Genomic DNA, 24,326 nt, shown 5'->3' with positions numbered 1-24,326 from the left:
TCCAGATGTAACAGTTGATCCATGGAGAGCTGAATTCCATCTCTATGAGATGATCAAGACCCTCGTTCTGGAAACCTTGGCCAGACCACTGGAAAAACAAACACAAAACTACCAGCTTCTCCACTGACTCACATCTCCACTGAAGTTTCTAAGAATGCAAGCAATAAAAAAAGAAAAAAAGTCTTATACAATATAATCATGGAAAAATGTTTGGTTAGTAACCCATCCAAAAATATGGGAAGAATGCAAGAACTGATCAGAAGAAAGGTAAGACATGCAAACAAACAAAGATTGAGGTGTTTATAGATCTTATTTAACACTATGGAAAGCCGTAACTAGCTACATATCTTCTTATGATCCAGATTTGTCTCAACCCTTCTGGAAAAAGAAACAATTTAGGTGGTCAAGTTGTTTTTCGAGGAACACAGTAGATGCTTAGTTACTGGTCAAAGTCAGTCTACATCTTGATAATGATGGTCGACCAAGTCAACCATGGCTAATCAAATATCTAAACCAGCCTGAGCCTGTTAAGAAGAGATTTTGACCAAAAACTGGCTGGTGACAGTGATGTCATGAGTACTGAATAATTATTACATTTGAACGTCACATGATTCGTTTACAAAAAATGCAGAAAAGACACTATGATACTGTAAGTCATAGAGATGAACATAGCTGTAGTATGACTGGTTGGATGACTCATCTGATTGGCTAAAGAGCATGTAATTTAAAAAAAGTATTTGTGTATTCACAACCCTTTTTTGAGACAGTAATGACTCAATACTTGTTCAGCTCTGGCACTAAATTAGAATTACTCTTGATGGTTCCCACTTGACAAAATGGTCCCATTATGTCAAGTGGATGAAGCAATCTCAGGGTTATACACTGTAAATAAAACAAAGATTACTGGAGTACAAGAAAATACTGTTTCAGTTTTTCTACATGAAACTGTAAAATTGATTATGTCACTTGCAACTTTTGGTGAGATTTACTATCAATTTCTGCGTGATTTTTTTTTTTTTTTTTTTTCCAAACAACCACAGGAAGCTTTTTACATTCGCGAAAGCCCCGTTTACACCTACTATTAAAGGGTTAGTTCATCCCAAAATTAAATTTCTTTCATTAATTACACACCCTCATGTCATTCCAAACCCGTAAGACCTTCGTTCATCTTTAGAAGAGTTTTTTTTATTTTTTATCTCCCATAGAAAGCAATGAAATTCAAGGTCCAGAGAAGTAGTAAAGATATTGGTAAAAGTAGTCGACGTGACTACAGTCATTCCTCTACAGCCGAGAGTAAATTGTTGAATAAAGTCGTTATTTTTGTTTTATTTTAGTGCACAAAAAGTATTCTCAACGCTTCATAACATTAAAGTAGAACCACTGTAGTCACGTGGACTATTTTAACAAATGTCTTTACTACTTTTCTGGACCTTAAATGTGGTAATTTCATTGCTTTCTATGGGAGATAAAAAAAAAAAAAACATGAGGGTGAATACTTGTTGACAAAAATTTCATTTTTGGGTGAACTAATCCTTTAAGATGCATTTTGGTTGATCGGATCACAAGTGGACAATGCTAAATACAGGTGTAAACTCAGTCTTAAACGATTTGAGCTTGTCCACTTTTGACCAATTCCAGAGGTAGATGAAAACTCATTAAACCTTACTGCTTTCATAGTGTAGAATGCGGCATTTGGTCGAATATGTTCGAACAGCCACAAAAGACCACCTTCTTTCCACCTATTGACTTAATGCTCATTATGGGAAGTGCGCTAGCCAGGTTTGAAGAAAGGTTTGTCTTTTGGCTATCAAAGCAGAAACAAAAGCTGATGCTCTCCATATGTTTTTTCGTCATCTCCTGGAGCATTCATATGCAAATTGCGCAAGCTTATTTTGTACATTAGATCGAAAGATCTGAAAAAAAAAAAAAAACATACATTTTACCCACCCATAGACCATCCCCTCAAAGAATCAGGACAAAAGTGGTTGAAAGTGGACAAAAGAGACAGATTAAAAATACCAGATGTAAACAGGTATGTGTCTCCCTTGTCTACTTGTGATCCGATTGACCAAAATAAACCTTACTACAGGGTGTAAACAGGGACTAAATGTCTCTACAATGGTTAAGTGTAATTTACTTTGTCTGTGACTCAGCAAGATGGTGATTAAGGATCTTACATTGTTGCTCTTAAGAAGAAAGTGTGTGTGTGTGTGTGTGTGTGTGTGTGTGTGTGTGTGTGTGTGTGTGTGTGTGTGTGTGTGTGTGTGTGTGTGTGTGTGTGTGTGTGTGTGTGTGTGTGTGTGTGTGTGTGTGTGTGTGTGTGTGTGTGTGTGTGTGTGTGTGTGTGTGTGCTTTTGTTTATATTACATTGTGGGGACCAAATGTCCCCATGATGTAATATAAACCTGAGTTCACCTACATCGTGGGGACCAGCCAGCGGTCCCCACAATGTAAATGGGTTTATAAATCATATAGAATGAGTTTTTGTGAAAAAGTAAAAGTTTGCACAGTTTCCTGTGAGGGTTAGGTTTAGGGGTAGGGGCAGGGTAGGGGGATAGAATGTACAGTTTGTTCAGTGTAAAATGCATTGAAGTCTATGGAAAGTCCCCACAATTCACAAAAACAAACATGTGTGTGTGTGTGTGTGTGTGTGTGTGTGTGTGTGTGTGTGTGTGTGTGTGTGTGTGTGTGTGTGTGTGTGTGTGTGTGTGTGTGTGTGTGTGTGTGTGAGTGAGTGAGAGTGAGAGTGAGAGTGAGAGTGAGAGTGAGAGTGAGAGAGAGAGAGAGAAAGAAAGAAAGAAAGAAAGAAAGAAAGAAAGAAAGAAAGAAAGAAAGAGAAAGAAAGAAAGAAAGAAAGAAAGAAAGAAAGAAAGAAAGAAAGAAAGAAAGAAAGAAAGAAAGAAAGAAAGAAAGAAAGAAAGAAAGAAAGAAAGAAAGAAAGAAAGAAAGAATGCAGCTCTTTCTGAAGGGCCATTAGTTTTTGATGTCAGCTAAGTGGGTTGGTTGGTTTGTTTGATTGGCATGCAGTTTTAGCAATGCTGCTCTTTAAGTGCTGTAGTGAGATGCAATTAATACTGGCTACACAAGTGGTCCAACTGACAGCAACTGTCCGAGGTATTACAATCCAAACACGTAAACTGCTCTTGCTTAATTTCAACAGATGGACTGCCCACCCTCAACTTGACAGACAGGCGGCAGGCAGGGTGTCTATTATCCTGTCTTTAGCCCAGTCACCACCGCAACAATGCTTAACAAGCTTGTCTGCAAGGTTAACGCTTCACCCAATCCTGTCAAGCCGAGACGTTGTAATACATGGCAAGTGGAAAAAGAGCTAATTCCATCCCTTCCATACAGGGTGAGAAAGAGAGAGAAAGAGAGAGAGAAAGATGAGCAAGGGGGAGAAATTAGAACCGCACTGTGATGGGGGACATCATGGCCTAGTCTTGTCAAACAGCATTAAGACTCAGAGGAAAAGGAAACGCTAGGGGCTGACAGGAAGTAGCATAACCATTACATTAGCACCATTATCACTGGCTGTGCGTATGAGTAACTGTCACAAAGACAACATTAGGGCAAATTTCTTTTCCAAAAATAAAGAAAACAGAGAGAATGAGAGAGAGAGAGAGAAAGTAAGGAGTTTTAAGTGACTAATAGGAGCTGCTTTAATTCAAATGGGCCCAGGACAAAATATTTAGATGCCAAGGATTCCCAAATATGCCGACAGTAATGTGAGGGACCACCCCATTAGCACAGTAGCTATGTTAATGTCTCCACACATCCTTTGGCTAGCGTTACAGTTAATGATCACACTATTCCGATCACCAGCTCAGCGCAGCGAGAGAGCGGCCGACCGAGGATAATCTCTTTGGGAGGTCGATGGACGCCACGTGCAAGACCCACAGGACGTTCATGTGTTTCAAGCTCAGTCTGGCTAACATGCTTGTCTCAATAAGACATGCAATAAGACAACTGTAAGTACGGAATAAGTGAAAGTACCTTTGATACTGACGATGCAAAAAAAATAAAATAAATAAAAATATTGATACCAAATGTGGAATAAAGTAACAGCTCTCATTCAAATAGAGAGAGCTGATACTGACAGAGAGAAACATCACTATGTTTCTATAAACAACTCATTATAATAAAGGCACAGTGAAATGTGACATTTATTAAAATGGGTTTATGTAAAGATTGTATTAAGTTTATTTAAATTAAAAGTTAGATATTTTTAAGCCTATGTTAAAAAAATATGGCTTTCAATTATACTGTAATGTAATAAAATAATTAAAATACACAGATTTTGATGTTGTTTCTACATTAATTTGGAAATGTATTGTAGAAATAAGGATAAAAATGTAAAAACATTATTTTAATGTAAGGTGCGATAAATCACTATTAATTCGTTTTTTTATCGATTGACAGCACTAATATAATAATATAAAATAGCAGTAATATATAATATAATATAATATAATATAATATAATATAATATAATATAATATAATATAATATAATATAATATAATATAATATAATATAATATAATATAATATAATATAATATAATATAACAATGCAACAGTTTCATATCTACTAGGGATGCTACAATTCACAATATAATATTGAACCGTTAGGTACGACATCCACGGTTCAACACGCACTTGTGAATTGCATTTTTTTTTCTGGTTTTGCGTTTCATTTTTTTTATTTTTGCATGTCACATCCACGTTTTTCCTCAGGGCACATATTTACATTTGGTGCTGCCCGTAAGCCACTGTTCCTTACCTAGAGCTGTCAAAATGACTGAGGAGTAGATGACTTTTTAGTGTCGCTGCTTACAAAAACTTCCCCGGATTACTGTAAATATGTCCATTGCATTGTGAGGCTGTCAGCTGTCACACGTCCAGTAAAATAGAGAAGGGCAATAAACATTTCAAGTTACATCGAAAACTCTGAGGGTGAGTATTACGCTATCGTATACTAGCAAATCTAGCTAATATTGCTGGATAACGCAGATATGATGAGCACTTAAACAGGGTTTAACGTTAAAAGCCATTCACCTCAAGGAAACAGAAATTATTAGTTCACCTCTCGAGTCTTCTAGTCCAAGTTAATCTTGGACCATGTATACAACGCTCCTGCAGACATTCACTCTGATCAAGGCACTGGCCACTCGCACATACTTCAGCCTTCAGGGCTGTGTGTAAATAAGAGGACATACTGATCAGGACAACATCGGCCCTGTGTCCTCTTCGGCAGTGTCACACTGTGTACATTTCTCACACAAACAACTGAACACAGCTCCCAGCGGCAAGGCCAGAGAATGTGTGTTTGTGTCTGGCCAGATGGGCCTCTCAGCATGCCACTGCTGTCACACTCACACACATATTCTAACACAAAAACAACTCTTCAGATTCACACACAAACACTGACTCATAAACAGACTTGCACACACACACACACACACAACCTCCCAGGCAGATGACAACCATGCTAACCTCGTCTGAGCATGGCCCTGTGATTAGTGAATGAACGCATACACCCACATGTGCTCTCCATGGTAGGGCTAAACAACATGGCTATTTTTTTAGTCAATATTCAATGTCAAACAGCCATTGTAACCAATTAAATGTATAATGTAATTAATTATGAACAAGTACTAATATTTTTTTTAAAAAATGTATAAAGTTCTGCAATATTTGTGTGGAAACTGTCACATTTTCTCCTATGATTCTTTGATTTTTCTTTTGTATGATTCATTTTCTTTTGTAACATTATATATAGTGCATAGTTTTACCAAAAACAGTGGTTTAAAATTAAAAATGTTGGAGAATACATCACATTTTTAACAAATCGCTGAATCAAAAAGTATCAAACTGGTTCACTGAAACAGACATTCTGAACTAACAACAAATGCTATTGAATGCTAATAAATGCTATTCATTTCACTAATGAAGTTTAAATCAGAGACACAACTGAAATAGAGATGGATTGACACAAATCTAATTACACTCCTTAGGAAAGTGTGACCAAATAAGTAACATTAAAATTGCTGCAATATATCACCCAGCTCAAATAATTTCCTGTCCTCTATCAGCTACTCAAATCAATATAATATGTCAATATTTTTAGAATTTGCTAGAGAAGTCAGTAACAGCACAACAGAAGATAACTTCATTATCAAATCAAGACCACAAATTAAGACAGCCCCTTTAAACCGTACTGTAACCATACATAGTTGTGACAGCTCTCATAATGAATATTTCTAAACATGTCACATTCCTGCAGCCTCTAATTACCACTGTGTTACGAGAGACGCATGTTCATATATCTCTGTCATACATGCCTAAAGGAGCTTGACAAAGAGGTGGATGTAGAGAGTACCGCTGAGTGTTTTCTTTTCCCTGACTGCAGGGTCTTATCAGGAGGAGGTAATACGTCAGGCGTTGGAGTCTGCCGCTGGGTTTATGTTTATATATGGCTGCTGTTTGTGAATCTGGGATTTACTGCAAATAGAAGAGAGTGCCTAGATATATTTGTATCAATACTGTGTGCCTTTTGCCCCATGCTGGTGAGCCTTTTAACCCATGTGTAGGATATAAGGCCCACCTTGTCACCTCATACATTCATAAGATTTTTAAACAAAGCAAATCACTTTTATGATTTATTTTCACATAAAATATGTTGTTCCATCAATGTTCTGTACTCATACACTATGGGAGTAGTGAAAAGAAAACATTTTTCTTAAGGTGTGCCTTAAGCCTCGGTGTACCCTATATACTGTATATATGCACACACTAGACTAGATAGATAGATAGATAGATAGACAGACAGACAGGCTCCAGCATCCCCACAACCTTACATAGAACAAGCAGTTTGTAAAACGGATGGATGGATAATCCTGTTTTCCTGGCCGTATGTGATATGACTGCTCCTCTGGATCCTATCAACCTTCCCCAGGGTCGCCCGCCAGATTCCCCGTTTTTCTAAATCAGTGCTCTTCACACAGGCACTGTAGTGGACAGCTGTTCAGGGCTCAGGAGAGGGCAGCCAAGGGTTCTGAAGCCAAGACTGTGAACAATATTTTGTGTGACAGCAATATAAAGGTGAGTCAGAGCTGTCAACTGAGTCAACTCACCAGGAAACATTGAGACCCATCTGCTGGAACTTCAAACCCACGTATAGATAGACACACACAAACGTACGCACACACACAACTGTGAACAGACTCTCTCATTTGCACAATCACACAGACAAGCAAAAAATGCAAGATGGGCTCCTCTGGCCTAGAAAAAAAAAAAAAAAAAACCTAAGAGAAATCAGATTTTAAACTAGAAATCTAAATATAGTAGTATAAAACACAGGTTTATTTCCACTAAAATATTAAGCAGAATAACTGTTTTCAACATTATTAATAATAATAAATGTTTCTTGAGCACCCAATAAGCATACTAGAATGATGGGTTCTGAAGGATCACATGACACTGCTTCTGAAAATTCAGCTTTACCATCACAGGGGGATTTTTTTTTTTTTTATGTATTTAAACAGAAAACTGTTATTTCAAATTGTAATAATATTAACATTACTGTTTTTACTGTATGTTTAATTAAATAAATGCAGCCTCAATGAACATCTCAAACATTTGAAACATTTTAGTGTACATACATGCATAAGTACATGCATAAACCAATTATGAAACTGTGGTTAATAAACTACACTGTTTAACAGAATACATATTAATCCATTGTTTACATATTCATCATCAACTGTTTGCTAGAATCAAACTGAATGTAGCCATGAAACATGTGTATGTTTGACACGTGCCCTAGAAGACAAACTCACACCTGTGCAGCACAATATACGCAGCTGAGTAGGAAAAAAAAAGGTGAGGGAGAAAGAGGATGAAAGAGTGAAGAAAAGGAATTTAATTCCCCGCCATCCAGCGTAACTCAAGTTTATAGCCATTGCCTCAGTGTTTGATAAAAGCTTAAAGTGTCCTAGCCATCACTTCCCTCAGCCTGCTCCATGAGAGATGGATTTGTCTGCTCTTAATTCAGCCATGGGCAGAAATACACATGATGAACGAGAAAGCTGTGCTCTCTTTCTCTCTCTCTCTCTAACAAGGACAAATGGTACCTGTACCCTTCCTGTCTACAGCTTCTATCTATGGGAAAGTGTGTGCATACTTATGTGTTTAAAGGTATATTTCACCCACCAAAAAAGAAATTCTGCCGTCATTTACTCTCCCTCATGTGGTTCCTATGGAAGCTTGTTTCTGCCATTGAATAAAAATCAAAAAAGGTATAATTGTGACTTTTTATCTAGCAATTCTTACTTTTTTCCCCTCAGAATTGTGTGGTATAAACTCGCAATTGCGAGTTATAAACTCAGAACTGTGTGATAGAAACTCGAAATTGCGAGTTATAAAGTCATAATTGTGAGTTTATATCACAATCGCGAGAAAAAAGTCAGAATTGCGAGTTTATATCTTGCAATTGTTTATATTTTTATACACACAATTTTTAGTTTATAACTTGCTAGTTTATAACTTTTTCCCAGAACGAATGTGAAACATATACAGTGCTCAGTGTAAATGAGTACACCCCCTTTGAAAAGTAACATTTTGAACAATATCTCAATGAACACAAAAACAATTTCCAAAATATTGACAAGACTAAGTTTAAAATAGCATCTGTAGAACTTATAAAATGAAAGTAAGGTTAATAATATAACATTTTTTAGTTTTACTCAAATTAGGGTGATGCAAAAATGAGTACACCCCACAACTAAAACTACTACATCTAGTACTTTGTATGGCCTCCATGATTTTTAATGACAGCACCAAGTCTTCTAGGCAAGGAATGAAAGTTGGCGACATTTTGCAAAATCTATCTTTTTCCATTCTTCAAGAATGACCTCTTTTAGAGACTGGATGGAGAGTGATGCTCAACTTGTATCTTCAGAGTTCTCCATAGGTGTTCGATTGGGTTCAGATCAGGAGCCACTGAATCACTTTCACCCTTTTCTTCTTCAGAAATCCAACAGTGGCCGTAGATGTGTGTTTAGGATCAATGTCATGTTGGAAAAGTGCACAACGACCAAGGACACGGAGTGATAGTAGCATCTTCTTTTTCAGTATAGAGCATTAATCTGTGAATTCATGATGCCATCAATGAAATGCAGCTCCTCAACACCAGCAGCACTCATGCAGCCCCTCATAAGGACACTGACACCACCATGTTTCACTGTAGGCACCATGCATTTTTCATTGTATTCCTCACCTTTGCGACGCCATACAGTTTTGAAGCCATCAGTTCCAAAAACATTTATCTTGGTCTCATCACTCCACAGTATAGAGTCCCAGTAGTCTTCATCTTTGTCAGCATGGGCCCTGGCAAACTCTAGTTTTTTTTTTTTTTCCTGGGCTTTAGGAGAGGCTTCTTCCGTGGACGGCACCCATGCATGACATTCCTCTGCAGTGTATGCCGTATTGTGTCACGGGAAATACTAACCCCAGTTTGGCTTTCTACTTCTTTAGGTAACTGCAGTAAACTTGCATGCCAATTTTCTTCAACCCTTTTCATCAGAAGACGCTCCTGTCGAGGTGTTAACTCCCATGGATGACCTGGACGTCTCTGTGAGATGGTTACAGTTCCATCTTTTTTAAATTTTTGTATCACTTTTGCTACAGTATTCTGACTGATAAGTAAAGCTTTGTTGATCTTCTTGTAGCCTTCACCTTTCTGTTGTAAAGAAATTATTTTCTTTCTCAGGTCTTGTGACATTTCTCTTCCATGTGGTGCCATTGCTGACAGCATGAAATGGGAAGGGGTTTTAACACCCTTTTATAGTCAACTGTCTGCTGGACACCTGTGTAGTGAATAATTAGACTCACCTGTGGTTGAATTCTTGTTAAATTAGACATTTGCAGTCTAAAATTTAGCTTTATATTATTAACCTTACTTTCATGTTATGAGTTGTTATCAGTTGTTATACAAAACTTGTTTTTGTGTTCATTGAGATATTGTTTAAAATGTTACTTTTCAAAGGGTGAGTACTCATTTATGCTGAGCACCATATATTGGTTTTATCATTTTCAGTTTTTAAATAGTTTTAAATATAATTTAAATTGATTTTACACACTTAAAGCAATATCTTATCGCATATTGAGTATCGCATTATTTAACAAGGTATCGCATATCACATTTTTTTTCAATATCACACAATCCTAGTCAGAATTGGGGAATATATACTTGTAGTTGTGAGGTCTTTTTTTTTTGGACTTTAGAATTGGACTTTATAACTAGCAATTGTGAGTTTATCTCTCACAATTCTGAGAAAAGTAGTCAGAATTTGGAGAGAAAAAAAGCCTTGTTGAAAATAAATATTACCTTTTTTTATTTTTTATTTAGTGGTAGAAACATGCTTTCATAGATTCCAAACCCATATATGACTGAGCATTTAAAAAAATAAAATACTAGCCATATCCAATAACAATGAATGGGAAAGCTTCAAAAAGGATTCAAATGCACCATAAAGGTTTCCAAAAACTTGCCCAAGTCATACTGTGGCACTGTGTGAGGAACAGACTGAAACATAGGTTGTCAACTTCAAAAATCAGTGGGTGAACTGTTCCTTTAAGCGTACATGAGTGTGTGTGTGTTCAATGTAGTGTGTGTGGACATCTGATTGCTTGCTCTGTAGTGGCAATTCCTCTGTGTAAACATGCCATAAATACTCATTAGTAAAAACAAGAGGATGTCACAAACACACACAAACACAAAGAGCAAGAGAGCAACACCTCGCAGCAACAATAACAAGAGTGACTAATTTAATTAGCACCATAAAACAAGTCCAAAAAAGCCGGAGCCCGTCCGCTTCTCATTCATCCTTAATGACAGAGTTAATCAGCAGTGTCTTTACACATCTAATCTTAGAGGACACAATCTCTATTCCCCTCTCTCTCTCTCTCTCTCTCTCTCTCTCCCCGCTTTGGCACTTTTGTAAATCAGTCCACACTTTTGTCATTGTGTAATGTCTGGAAGATCCAACAAACCACCAGCCTGCCTGTAAAACCTGGTGTCATATTAATTACCTCCTCCGATTAGATCAGTAATAACTCGTACGCTGCTACAGAGACGACTAATGATCATCAACAATTACTTGATTCAAATGAGCTCCGCCTTAATGGAGTCAGATTGGCGCACCTCTTCCGTTCATTCTCAGTGAAGACAGACTGACATTATACACAGCTCTGAGAAATTAACATGACTGTAGGTTTGCATCATCTCAGTACACAATCTGATTATGATTTAATTATGTAAAGATATTCATAAAAAACACTGAAACAGAGCAGTGCTTTATTGAGCTAAACTGTAATTAGGGGAAATACAAAGGGATCACAGACAGAAGCCCATCCAGAAGAGGACTATTATCTTTGACAATTATATATAACTAAAATGAAAATATAAAAATAAAAGTCAATTCAAAATACTACTAAACTATAATAGCATGTAAACACTGCACCAGAGTTATGGGTAACAATAAGATCATCTAGATCTTGGTTTCTAATCATGATAAAACCATTATGCAGCTCTGTCTGACACCAATTTTACTCCAACCAAATGCTGAAGCTCATGCACTTGTGGGAAATCATAGATCAATCCTTTCAAGCCTTTAAACTAAAGGCCTAGCAACAAAATTGATCAAATACATCAATGCTCCCAGTTTCTGTTTGAAAAGATAACATTCATGACTTCTGGACACATAGTGAGATAAAGTTAGACTCACAGGTCGGTGTTTCTTCTGCAGGTGCTTCTTCTTCTTGCTGTGTGTATGGGCCAGGCGAGGGTTGTTCTCCTGGTCTGAGTTGTGGTGCTGGTGGTTGTTGTGGTTGAGTCGGTCCTTGTGTAGGTCCAAGCTCAGTCCGTTTGGCACTCGGCCAGGCTTCTTCTTGCGTAGCGGTCCTGCCTGGTTCTGCCTCCGCTCGTGAGGCTTCAGGGTCATGTCCTTCTGACAGAAAAAAATATGAGATATGAGTATAAAGCAATTTTTGGATTAAAAATTTTTGACCCATTAAAGGCGACATGCAATCAAAATTGAATCTTTTTCCCTTTTATAATACATCTTATGGTGCACAATTCATCAGTTTTTTGCCCTTCAAAATCAGGAGTGCCATTCATTCCCATTATAAAGCTTGGAAGAGTCTGGATATTTTTTAATATAACACTGACTGTGTTCGTCTGAAAGAAAATAATCATATACACCAAGGATGGTTTGAGGGTGAGTAAATCATGGGATAAACATGGGATAAAAACATTTTTTGGGTGAACTATTCCTGGTGGGTGGTGGGCGAAAACAAAAATTGGTAATATTACTTTACAGTCCAATCAAATCTCAGTAAATAAAATTCAGCCTTGCCAGACAATTTACTACTGTTCAAATGTTAAGAATTTTAAATTTTTATTTTTTTATTCAGCAAGGACACATTACATTGATCAAAAGCAACAGTAAAGATATTAATAATGCTACAAAAGATTTCTATTTCAAATAAATGCTGTTCTTTTGAATTTCTATTTATCAAAGAATTCTGGGGGGAAAAAGTAGTTTTCAAAAAAATTAAGCAGCACAACCTTTTCTTAAAGTGTTTCTTGATCAGCAAATCGGCATATTAGAAGGATTTCTGAAGGATGATGTGACACTAAAGAAGTAATTCTTGCTGAAAATACAGCATAAATATTCAAATAGAAAACATAAATATTTAACAATATTACTGTTTTTACTGTGTTTTTGATCAAATAAATGCCTTGGTGAGCATAAAAGACTTCTTTCAAAAAACATTTAAAAATGTGTATATTCTGTTTCACTCTGAAATATGTAACATTATGGAATTGAGTGTGATGTAAATGAGATGCAAATGCTGTTTCATGTCTTTCAGGACCATTAATAAACAGCATGAAGACCATTCCTGCTATAGACTGGATATATTGTTTGTGCTAAAAGATGTTACACAACATAAGCAGTGCACGCTCCAGTAGGCGTATGCTTGTCTACCTCCAGCAAACATTGTTCTGCCAAGCTGCTAAATAAAATAATCTTTACCCCACAGAAAAACAAGCATTCTGAAAAAAGGAGTCTGAAGATCAGCAAAGGAAGCAGAGGCGCAGCGCTCCGGTCTGACACAGAACTTTCTCATCCACTGAGGACTCTAGACAGGAAGATCAATATTCAATATGACAAAGCAGGGGAGCTGTGTATCGCCACATATCTCTGCTTACAGAACGAATCAATTACATTATTATACTCCAGCTACGGAGAGATAGATACTTCCCGTGCTGAAAACAATACACTAAAGGAAGGAAAAATGAGACATTCAATACAGTTCAGAGTAGGAACGCCTACTAGGAACAGCACAGTGACTTGGCAACTTGTAGCGATTTTATTTTTTACAGTGTATAATAATAATAATAATTCACAAAATTGCTGTTTTACTGTATAAATAAATTCAGCATTGGTGAGCACAAGGTACTTTTCAAAAACATTTTTACTGATTCCCAAACTTCTGAACAGTAGTGCATATATTTTTTTTACCAAACATTCTGTAAACAATTCTGAGTGCTGAACCAAATTAATAATTAAATCTGAGCTTTGAATCAATACACTGAAGCTTACAGTTTGAAATGATTAAAAAAACTAATCTATTCTAATGTAATTTTTGCTACTGTAGTTTAAAACTCTGCCTAAACGTGCTTTCATACATCATAAGGAGGGATTGCAAACCTATTTTAATTACACATTCTTTCAAAATCGCAATGGCAAAATAAAAAATGCATTACAATCTTTGTCCAAAAAAATGACAAGAGGGAGCAGACCAGTTAAAAAAGGATGGGCAGCAGAGTGCTGTTTTTAATGTAAAAATAATGAACATATGCCTCTCCACAGGGCCAAAGTTTTCATATCTTACTTCGGAGATGTAGAAAACTGTTCTTTTTATCTCATTTTCAAGAGCTTCGCTTTTTTTTTTTTTTTTTTATAAAATGACAGCTCCTCTAACGCTCTTCATTTTAAGCTCTGTGCATGTTTGTGATTAAAATTAATGTTAGTGTGTGATAAAAATGAGTAATGGCACTGTTTCTTCGCTTAAAAAGCCTTCAGTTTTATCAGCAGATGTCTCCATAGACCAGTCCAGCAAAATTAGCAAATACTGCATATAAACAAAGTTTATACTCCAAGACTTCAGGTGATTAAATCCACCATTTCTCAAATGTAAAGCAATGTGTTTTTAAGTATCTGATGCAAACTGTATGTACTGTAGAAACCTTCTACTGTGCAAGTGTGTGTGTGTTTGTGAGCAGATACATCATCAGAACTCATCCGCCTGCGGGGCAGATCCATCATGTTGTACTTATGTACTAAATCAGATTACATGCTTCAGAGACATTACATGTTTAATAGCCTTGTTCATGTACTTGAAGTCAGAGGCATCAAAAGAACTCTTGGCTGAGCAGACGGAGCATGTCAGGACTGCAAGATACAACAGGCTGATAACCAGCCATCAACTCTTCAGCTCTGATAGAGCACTCTGGGTATTTGTGCTCAGGGACAACCTCTATTCATTCCATATCTCTCTAGTCAGTGATCAGAATCATTCAGACTCAAAAAAAAAAAAAAAAAAAAAAATCAAGCTGGGCTTGATTCATTTCCGCTGCTTGAGAGGAGAAGCTCTTCTTAAACGACATCTAGACGAGACTAAGACTGTGTTCAGACATACTTATCTTTGAAAGGAAGGAAGTAGAATTTGGGTAATGGAAACTCAAATGAACAGATGATTTGACAAAACTTGCAGTGTATATCCCACAGTGCATTTGACCTCTTTTAATGTGATAAATGACTTAAACTGCATTAGTAATATGACAAAATTAACAATAATTAGAACATTTTATTTTATCACATAGTTTGAAAATATACACACCATATATGACACCAAATTATTATACAAATAACTGAATATTTATTTCTAAAATTGATGGCATTTGTAATGGGAAAATTCTAGTCCTATCAATTAAACATGCAATTTAAAGTTGGCATGAAACTAAAGTTGTGAGCGGCTTTTCAAACAAGAAAAAAATGTACAGCAAGACTTGATTTTGTCCATCGGGATTCGGGAATTGATTGTGATTGATCATTGTGGTTTGCAAGTGGGAGGGGAAATTATTTTGTTTAAAGATTAAGAGGGATTAAGAGAAAATTAAAATTATGTGCACAGGTAAATCATTTATAATAAACACTGCTATATTCCTTTAAAAAAATAATAATTGTCTGTTTTAATTTCATGGTGACTTTGACAGGGTCATGTGACAACAACGTAGCATAATACAATTTGAAACTAGGGCTGCGTTATATTGGAAAAACTGAAATTGCGATATTTTGTTTTTCTGCGATATATACTACAATATGAAAATTTCACCAAATGACTTGAATAGCTCTATTAATCATTCTATAATGATTGGTGTGATTTTGTAGGGGAGTGAATCTGCATAGAAAATAATAAACAAGCATAGATAAATACAAAAGATAAAAATGAAATAAACAGTGCTTTCTGTTTTTCAGGTAAGTCTAATAGCATTCAGGAAAAGAAATTGAATAATCAAATGTAAATTAACACTGTACAGCCTTCCTTGTATAAATTAAACATAATTAATCTGTGTTAAAACTACAAAAAGGTGATTTTCTCTTTGTATTTTGTTGTTTGATAAAAATTAATGAGACAGCAGCAGGTTTATTAGGTTGCTGTCACTTTAAGACCAAATGCACAGATCCATTAATAAGCATCTGTTTTAGTTGTTTGTGTTTACTTAAGACATAAGAGACTGTGTTTACAAGCATAATCGACGAGATTTTGCATGCATGTGTCTTTTCAAGCACAAATAGACATGAAAGAGAACTGAACTCGGCTCTATGTGAGCACAGAAAACAGTGTGCAAGGTCCGAATTGAGTTCTCTTTCGCCTCTTCAAGCACTTGAATGGTTTAAAATCACTTGAATGTTTAAACTAATAGGACCTAAAACACATGCAAATGATCAACTTTCACTCTATGATGGATCAGCTAAGATCCTTATACTTTACATCGCAGATCCTGCTACGTGACTATCACGGATGTGCACATCGCAATATCTATGTTAAAACGTTACATTGTGCAGCTCTATTTGAAACCATTATAATGGCATACAATTTAAAGTGATTTTTTTTAAAAATTGTATGCAGTAGGCAGTATATTCTGAACAGAAGTATCTATCCCTTGAGTATCTAAGTCAATAATGTAGATTATCCTTCTTGTATTTTTTTCAAAATACATCAGATTTTAATCAAAAGTGCCATAAAAGCATACAATAAGCAATGCTGTATGAAGGGAGACTTTAGAGAAAGGTGGAATCTAAGGCGTTCTGGAAACTGGCAGAAAAGTGCAAGAGATTATTGAGGATATGGAAACTGAGTTTGTCAAGTATACTGAGCGTGAACCTGAATGGCTTTTCCACAGCAATCACTTCCATGATCACTAGTGCTCGAGTATGTGCTGAACTAGCGCCAAGGTAGGTTCTGGGACACATAATTCAACGGATGGGCCTAATTTTGTGGGCTTTTCTTCTGCGGGAACAACAACGATCTTTTGACAACATGGCAAACTTCATTAATCCATCTGTAAGCACATCTGGCCCTAATGTGCATCTTTCAGAGTGAATTAAGTATAACAACATGTGATGCTCTAAAGCTGGCAGAGGAAACACTAGAAGTTCACTCTGGGAAAACATATGATGATATATTTGATTGGGTTTGCTCATCTATACTTGTCTAGTCTATCCTTGGAAAAACATCAAGACCTACTTTTTTGGTAATAATCTCTATTCTAGAAGTCTGTGTCTTTCAGTGCATTTTAGTCCTAACTTTCTTCTCTTTATCTGTCTTCCTTTGCCTGTATTATTCTTATCGTATAGCACATGCTAATAAAGTGTTTATCATTTTAATTTCTAACATTTAGAACAAGTGCAAAAAAGCTTAAAATAAAGAGAAAATCTTTTTTTTTTTTCAAATCTGCTTTATGTTAAGACAAAGAGTGTCTTCGATTTCAAAGAAAAACTGTTTTCATTTTGTTGTTTTGTTTGTATACTTTTTTGCCATTTCCCAGGAGATTTAACGAGGTAAACTCTGGATACAAGAACAGCCCTGCATCTACCCACAAATACACAACACACAAGCTCCCTAGAGTTCACTTTGCTGTCTTGCTTTCTAGAAGTTCTTCTTTTGCTGTGGGGACTTAAAAACACTTCCGTACTCTCTCTCTCACACAACATCACTCACAGGCAACAGCTTTCAAGTGCAAAGTAGGTTTTTACAGTCTACACAGGTTTTATCTTTCATCTGCTTCACCACGAAAATGTAATGATGTCTGAACAGAAAGAAAGACACATTCAGACAACAGACAGATAGACATCCAAATGCACAGATGTGCCTTCTCAGATTTATGAGGCAAGTGGATTCTGAATGCAACTTTTTTGAATGCAAAAATAAAATGAAAGTAAAATTGATTCAAATTACATCACATAAGTCATACATTAGTTAATGCCTATTCATACGGTCGTCTGTACGGATTACTTTTTTTAATGGATGGATGCATTATCTTTGGATTCAAAACGCAGCCCTCCATTCACAACCATTATAAACCTTGGAGGACTAAAGATATTTTTAAATATATCTCTGATTGTGTTAATCTGACAGAAGATAGTCATATACACCTAGGATGGCTTGAGGGTGAGTAAATTATGAGATAATTTTCATTTTTTGGGTGAAATATCCCTTTAACAAATGAGACCTTGCTGTAAAGTGTAAAATAGACATCAATGACGCTCTTCACCAGGCGCTTACACAGATACACACAGGAGCGTTTGAAAGCAGGCGTCTGAAAGGACCTGTCCGCTGAAGGCGCCTGCTTTCAAACGCTCATGCTTTCAAAACGCTTTCAAATTCAAACACTTTCGTGTGCTTTAAAATGCTCCCGTGCGCTGATCATTGTAGCCAATCAGAGGTGTTTACAAATCCACTCAAAAGCATCACATTTTTAAAATTTCAGTACCAATTTGGTATCGAAGTCGGTACTTTTGACAACACTACGCCCTTTAAAGGCTTGGGCCGGCCCTGGTTACCAGTATATGTTGTCAATAGTTAATGCATTATAGACAAACAATATTCTATTAGGCTATTGTAATGAATACATAATAGACTGCCCCAGGGATGACGCGTTTTTGTAGGCCAACCCGGAAGTTAGCGGCACACGGGTTCCCTCGGTTGAAACCCTCTTCATTTTTCCCATAAACTTTTGGAAAATCGCAGAAAATAATCTCTGTGTTTAACAAATGTTTATGACACTTACACGTTTTGTCTATCAAGATAATCTTTACAAGTTAACACAACATTTATAGATTTTGAAGCCTAAATAAAGTCGTCAGATATAAAAAGTAGGCTATAAAACAGTAGGCTATAAACGGACTACAGCACACCATGGTCGCGGATCAACGTCATCACAATCAAGCTTCCTCAAACTGTATTTAAAAGACAACTTCATTTAAAAACATGCTTGCTGATTATGATCTGCGCTGTGTATGAATACTTTTTCATGAGAAATGCTGTCCAAATATCCCATTTTTAATGATGAGGAAGTAGTCCCTATCAAGAGCAGTTGCAGATGCATAAATAATAATGTTTTGAAATGTTGAAAATATAAAATGTTAAATACTGTTATTTGAAATTATTAAAAAAAAATGAAGACACTTTAAATGTGAAATTAAACCCACCAGTAGGTGGCAGCGAATCAGCGAAGTAGTCCCTTTTACCAATTTGTTAGCAACCGCCGATTTTAAGACACAGTAAAAGTTTAAAAAAAATCACAAGTGGGTTATAACTGGTGTGTTTTATGTCATAGATCAAAACGTGAAAGTATTTAGAGGCCTTGTTAACCACAGACCTTATTTCAGGCAATTTAGCAAAAACCCATTCAAAAAACCCATAGACTTGATGGTGTTGGAACCAGAAGTCCTAAAATGCTAACTCGCTTCCGGGTTTTGCCTACAAAAATGCGTCATGCCTGAGGCACTCTATTAATGTTAACATAGCAGGGCTCGACAAGGACAGCACGATGGCCCGGGGCCAATAGACTGAATGGTCACTTGCCCAATTGGGCCAATGCTGTAGGGTGTGCGTTATATATCGTCTATGATATCGTAATTGTTGATTTAACGATCTGATATTATCGAGTATGTCCCTCACTGTACAAAAAACAAACAAAAACACACCCGTTGAGTGCATGCGTACACTACGTGATGTAGTCTAGTAGTTTAGACTAGTGCGCGTGCATATTTAGAGTGCGCGCTTTCACTGCGAGATTTAGTCTATTAAAATGCCTTTATAATGCCCCCAGAATTCAAGGTAAGGGGCAAAAATGCCCCTGTATTTATTTCATATGTATATAATTCAATGTAGTTAACCAATATTACACAAAGGAGCGCCATTTTTCTCCAAATATTACCATGATTACAAATGTGATATTGATTTGATTCAGCGTACAGTTTAATGAACAAGAACTTATCAAGTGACTTACTTTTAAGACTAAATCGTCTGTTTCGCTGTATTTCGCCAACAAAAATAGTTCCAAAGTCCACGGCATTGTTTTGCGTCTTTGAGCAACACTTCCTGAATGAATCGGTTGAATCTCAATGATTCGCTCATTAACAGTGATTCGCTGCCACCTACTGGCAGGTTTAATTTCACATTTAAAGTGTCTTCATTTTTTTTTATAATTTCAAATAACAGTATTTAACGTTTTATATTTTCAAAACATTATTATTTATGCATCTGTAACTGCTCTTGGCTGATATGCTTTCGTAAAGTTTAATCTATAGTTATATAGCTAAGCATTAGATTACAATTTCCTCCTGAAAATCTCCTGCTTAAACCTACATGAAAATCTTGAAAAGCATCATTTATTTCATTTATATGTTTGTTCTGTTGTATTTATTTGTGCTATTACTTGTAATTTGAGTATTTGTTACCATTTTATTGCTTACTGTTTATTTGTCTAACAATATTTAAAATATAAGTGAGTTAATCAAGTAGCTTTTGGTGCATAACCTTATTTATTGATGTTAAATGTAACAAAGACATCAAAAACAACAACTATGCTTATTTTATAGGCTCATTTTCTTTCTTTTACTTTTATTCTTTTTTTTGTTGTTGTGGGGCCACTGGCCCGACCGGTATATATACCATATATACCATAGGTAAATAATCTAAAAAAAAATGAGTATTTAATAATCATTATCATATAGAACATCATTTATATAATGAACTACTAAAAGGCTAGGATTGCCAAAGGCAACACAAAACAGTATGCGACAGACTATCTGTTCAATAACGTGCTGATTCTCAAACCGGGATAATAATCTAGCGTACTTTTTCCTCTGCACTGCGCTGCTAAAACCTCCTCCTGATTCATTAGTGACACATACAGGGGACGTGCACACTATCCTACAGATGCAGGGGATGCTGACGAGGCAACCAGGAAAACTCCCACTCCCTTTACCCAGCAGTAAATGAGAGAGACAGAAAGAGAACAGCATGGGAGATCTGCACTTCGATCCCATTCCGTGATTACACCCCTGTTCTACAGCAGAGCCACTCCAGGGATCAGTTCCCCCGCCAAGCGTACCTACACAGGCTTTTGTGAGATGGAGAGAGAGATTCTGTCCATGGCCTCTCTGTTTTATTAGTCTTATCTGTGGCCCTGAGGGAAGATATTACTTCTTTAGCAAAAAAAAAAAAACCCAAAACAAAAAAAAGCACTAAGAGGAAAGCACACTACATAAATGGTTGCTTTGAGAAGCTGCAAGAAGCAATAGGCATTTGTGACCAAGCAAGCCCCGATTTAGAAAACATAACAATTTAGTTCCCTTCCAAAGATGGATGGAGGGGGTGAAGTAAATGAAATGAGAGGGGAGAGGGACCTGGGCCCTTCACATGAGTGAGTAAACACCGTACGTTCATCTGTCTTCCCACTGAGTCTCTACACTGCAAAAACATGCTTTATTTTAAGTTTTTGTTAAATTCTTCAGAAAAATAAATTAATCTTATGGTGTAAATTGTGCAATATAGGAATAAGACTTAGGAACAAGACTCTTGAATTAAAGATGCAGTAAGCGATTTTTGAAAAACGCTGTTGAAAGTGAATCGGACCGAGCACCACAACAAACTTGCAACCAATTAGCAGCAGGGGGCGTGTCAACTCATGATGGGAGAGGAGAGAGAGTGAGCTGTGCAAGAGGGAGATTTGAAGAAAGAAAGAAGAAAGAGAGAAGACAGACATTACAAAAGGAAAAAGCTCAGAAGAATATCACTGGAAAAATGATGGCTATGATCAGGCAAGAACTTTATATATTAGAAAAGCTTTCCATGGCTTGAGAGACCTAAGCGGGAAGGCCTGAAAAGGGATGCAGAGGTTGCTTTGTTTCTGCTCCATATGTAAGTAACATTGGTTTTGAGTGTCAGGTCTGGAGCTGGTGTGCTGCTGGCAACTAACAATGTATATACTCTTGTGTACTGTAGGGTTGCACGGTGTACCGGTACTACGGTAGTATCGTGATACTAAAGCTTCAAAATACTGGCGATACCATTGCATTTTTTAAACGGTAGTATCGTCAATACCGTAAGGAATGTTGTATGTGCGGCAGGTATGCTTTAATTTAACATGCGTGCCTGCAAAAAAATTACAAGAAACTGCCGTTGACTGTCTGCTGTGCCTTGGGTAGTAAATGATCTGTAGAATTAGCGCCTTATTGTTGCCTGATGCTTCAGTTAATTTTGCAATGAGATAAGGTTGCACTTGCATGTTGTTGTTCGCAGTGTATTTTATCTGGAGAAAGGGTCTGAAATTCACTTAATTAACATCCTAAAATCTTTATATAAAGAATGAATTCTCACAGTTTTTCCGTTGCTCATTTGGCCACTTCTGGAAAAGATTAAATAGTTTGATTCTAGAAACATCTTTGCGAACACGATTCAGACAAATGCAATTCCATTCATCAATAAGCTATAGCGGGTTTGCACTCAGTTCTTATCAATCATATCAATCTTGATTTTATAATTATAAATGTATTATATGTTTTAATATACATACTGCTCTCCAGTCAGGGTTAGATATTTCAAGATAGGCTGGCAAAAATGCTCCTGATAGTTTGTGACACGAGCAAGAGCGCTGTTTTTGTTTCGTTTCTAAATGTTTTTGAACAAATTGGGCGAGTCATTGACTCACTAATCCATTCATTAAGACAGTCATTTGCTTCGTTCCTGAATGAATCAGCCATTTTAAACGAATCGGTTGAATGATTCATTGACTTAATCATTAACACTTGCTGCCACCTACTGGCGACTTTAATCTCCCATCTAAAAGTAGGCCTATTCTATCATTTTTTACCATCTAAAAGTAGGTCTATTCTATAATTTTTTTCTGCCAACATTTTTATTTCTATATTCAGATTTTTACATTTGAAACATTAATATCATAACATTATTTATGCAATTGTAATTGAAGTGTAAATGCATAAATGCTACATCGTAATGTCAGTTCATACAGCTTCTGTGCAGTGCTAAGATGAATTTTGTTTACAATGATTCATTTGATTGGTAATAAAAGCCTGTTATTCATTCTCATTAATTAAGTATTCAGAGAAAAATCTGGTCTGTTTTCATGTTTTTATGAAAGTTTGGTTCATTTTGTATACTGCATGGTATCGTGATACTTCAGCTGGTATAGTATCGTAAGACATTTTTATGGTATCGTGACAACCCTAGTGTACTGTTTGTTGATTTTTTTGTGCTTCCTTGTCGATTGTTCGTCATCTTCGCTTTATTTTTTGCAAAGCATTATTTTGCTTCACTTCTGCTATAATAAAATAGACAGTCTTGCATTGTGTGTTGGGAGGGAAAGGGAGGGGTTAATTTGAGTTGATTTCAAATATCTACAGCGTTCAACGATTTTGAGAAATTGCATAATGCATATTTAAGTGTATTATTTACTCCATCAAGAAACTTGTTTTAACTTTAATAAATTCTGTTAGATTTATGCTTAAAATAAGAAAGAAAAGACATTCTCTGAAAAGAACTTCTATTATTTAAAGCAAATTATCTTAAATTTAAGTTTTAATGATGTTTATACATGTACACTGGAAAATAAGATAGAAATCAAAGAATCCTGAAAAAAGCATCACAGTGTCCACAAAAATAAGAAGCAGATTTTCAACAAAAAGTATTCTCATCGCTTCACAGCGTTAAGGTTGAACCACTGTAGTCACGTGGACTATTTTAACAATGTCTTTACTAATTTTCTGGACCTTGAATGACAGTAATTAAGTTGCTTTCTATGGGGGATAAACAAACCTCTTGGATTTCATTAAAAAAATATCTTAATTTGTGTTCCGAAGATGAACAAAGGTCTTACGGATGTGGAACGACATGAGGGCGAGTACTTAATGACAAAAATATAATTTTTGGATGAACTAACCCTTTAAGCCACTCAAGGCTATGCATTACATTGATTTTATCATGGGCTCTAGTGACTTGTTGCTTTAGTAACAGCAGGGGAGGAAGAAGCCATCAGGTTAAAAGACATCAACTCTATTACAACAAAGGTCAACCACCCTCCACCATCCGGCACTCATCAAAGAGAATATTTCATTAGCTCAACTCAATAAGCAATTCGAAGAGCGATAAGAGCCGGTTTAAAGATGTATCTAATTAAAGGCCAGGCCTATCTAAGAGTGTGAATCCTTAGAGGGAAGGGGAAATAAAGACCCCATACGGACCGAAGAGGTCATGCATGGACGGCATGAAAGGCAAACATCTTGTTCTGAAATCAATCAGCATGACAGGAAGGGAGAGGGGCTTGTGCTTTGAAGCCCTCTGCCTACTTCCTCGCAAGTAATGGAGCTCAATCGCTGACAGATGGAAGGAGCGGCGGGGGGAAACGAGGGAACGCATAAACGAATGAACGAATGAAGCAGTCTGTGTCCGTGGGGGGGAAGTAGGTCATTCACGCTTGGGCAGTTTGTACAGATTCACTGTAACAAAGCCGTTCCTGTAATAGCAGAGATCTGGGCTGAACAGTATTTTCTTCACATTGTAGAACATTTTAGAAATAGCTGCTACTTTTTTTTTTTTTTTTTTTTTTTCAGGGGCCATACTACAGAAACATCCTAACCCAGAATCATATTATATCTGTTTAGTAA

The 24,326-nt window shown here is 36.4% G+C and overlaps 1 protein-coding gene across 6 annotated transcripts in view; it reads right to left on the bottom strand.

Moving 5' to 3' along the window:
* auts2a (activator of transcription and developmental regulator AUTS2 a) overlaps window positions 1–24,326 on the bottom strand; it is a 386,587-nt gene that overhangs the window by 289,018 nt on the left and 73,243 nt on the right. For 5 of the 6 annotated variants that reach the window (XM_067397877.1, XM_067397880.1, XM_067397882.1 and 2 more), the window contains exon 2: window positions 11,790–12,011. In XM_067397877.1, the coding sequence (XP_067253978.1) occupies window positions 11,790–12,011 (222 nt within the window). The remainder of the gene's footprint in view (window positions 1–11,789; window positions 12,012–24,326) is intronic. The other variant, XM_067397878.1, reaches the window with a different exon arrangement.

Source organism: Chanodichthys erythropterus, chromosome 10, assembly GCF_024489055.1.
Source record: "Chanodichthys erythropterus isolate Z2021 chromosome 10, ASM2448905v1, whole genome shotgun sequence".
NCBI lineage: Eukaryota > Metazoa > Chordata > Actinopteri > Cypriniformes > Xenocyprididae > Chanodichthys > Chanodichthys erythropterus.
Note: the sequence above shows the minus strand (reverse complement) of the source record. Positions and strands in the feature narration are given on the sequence as shown.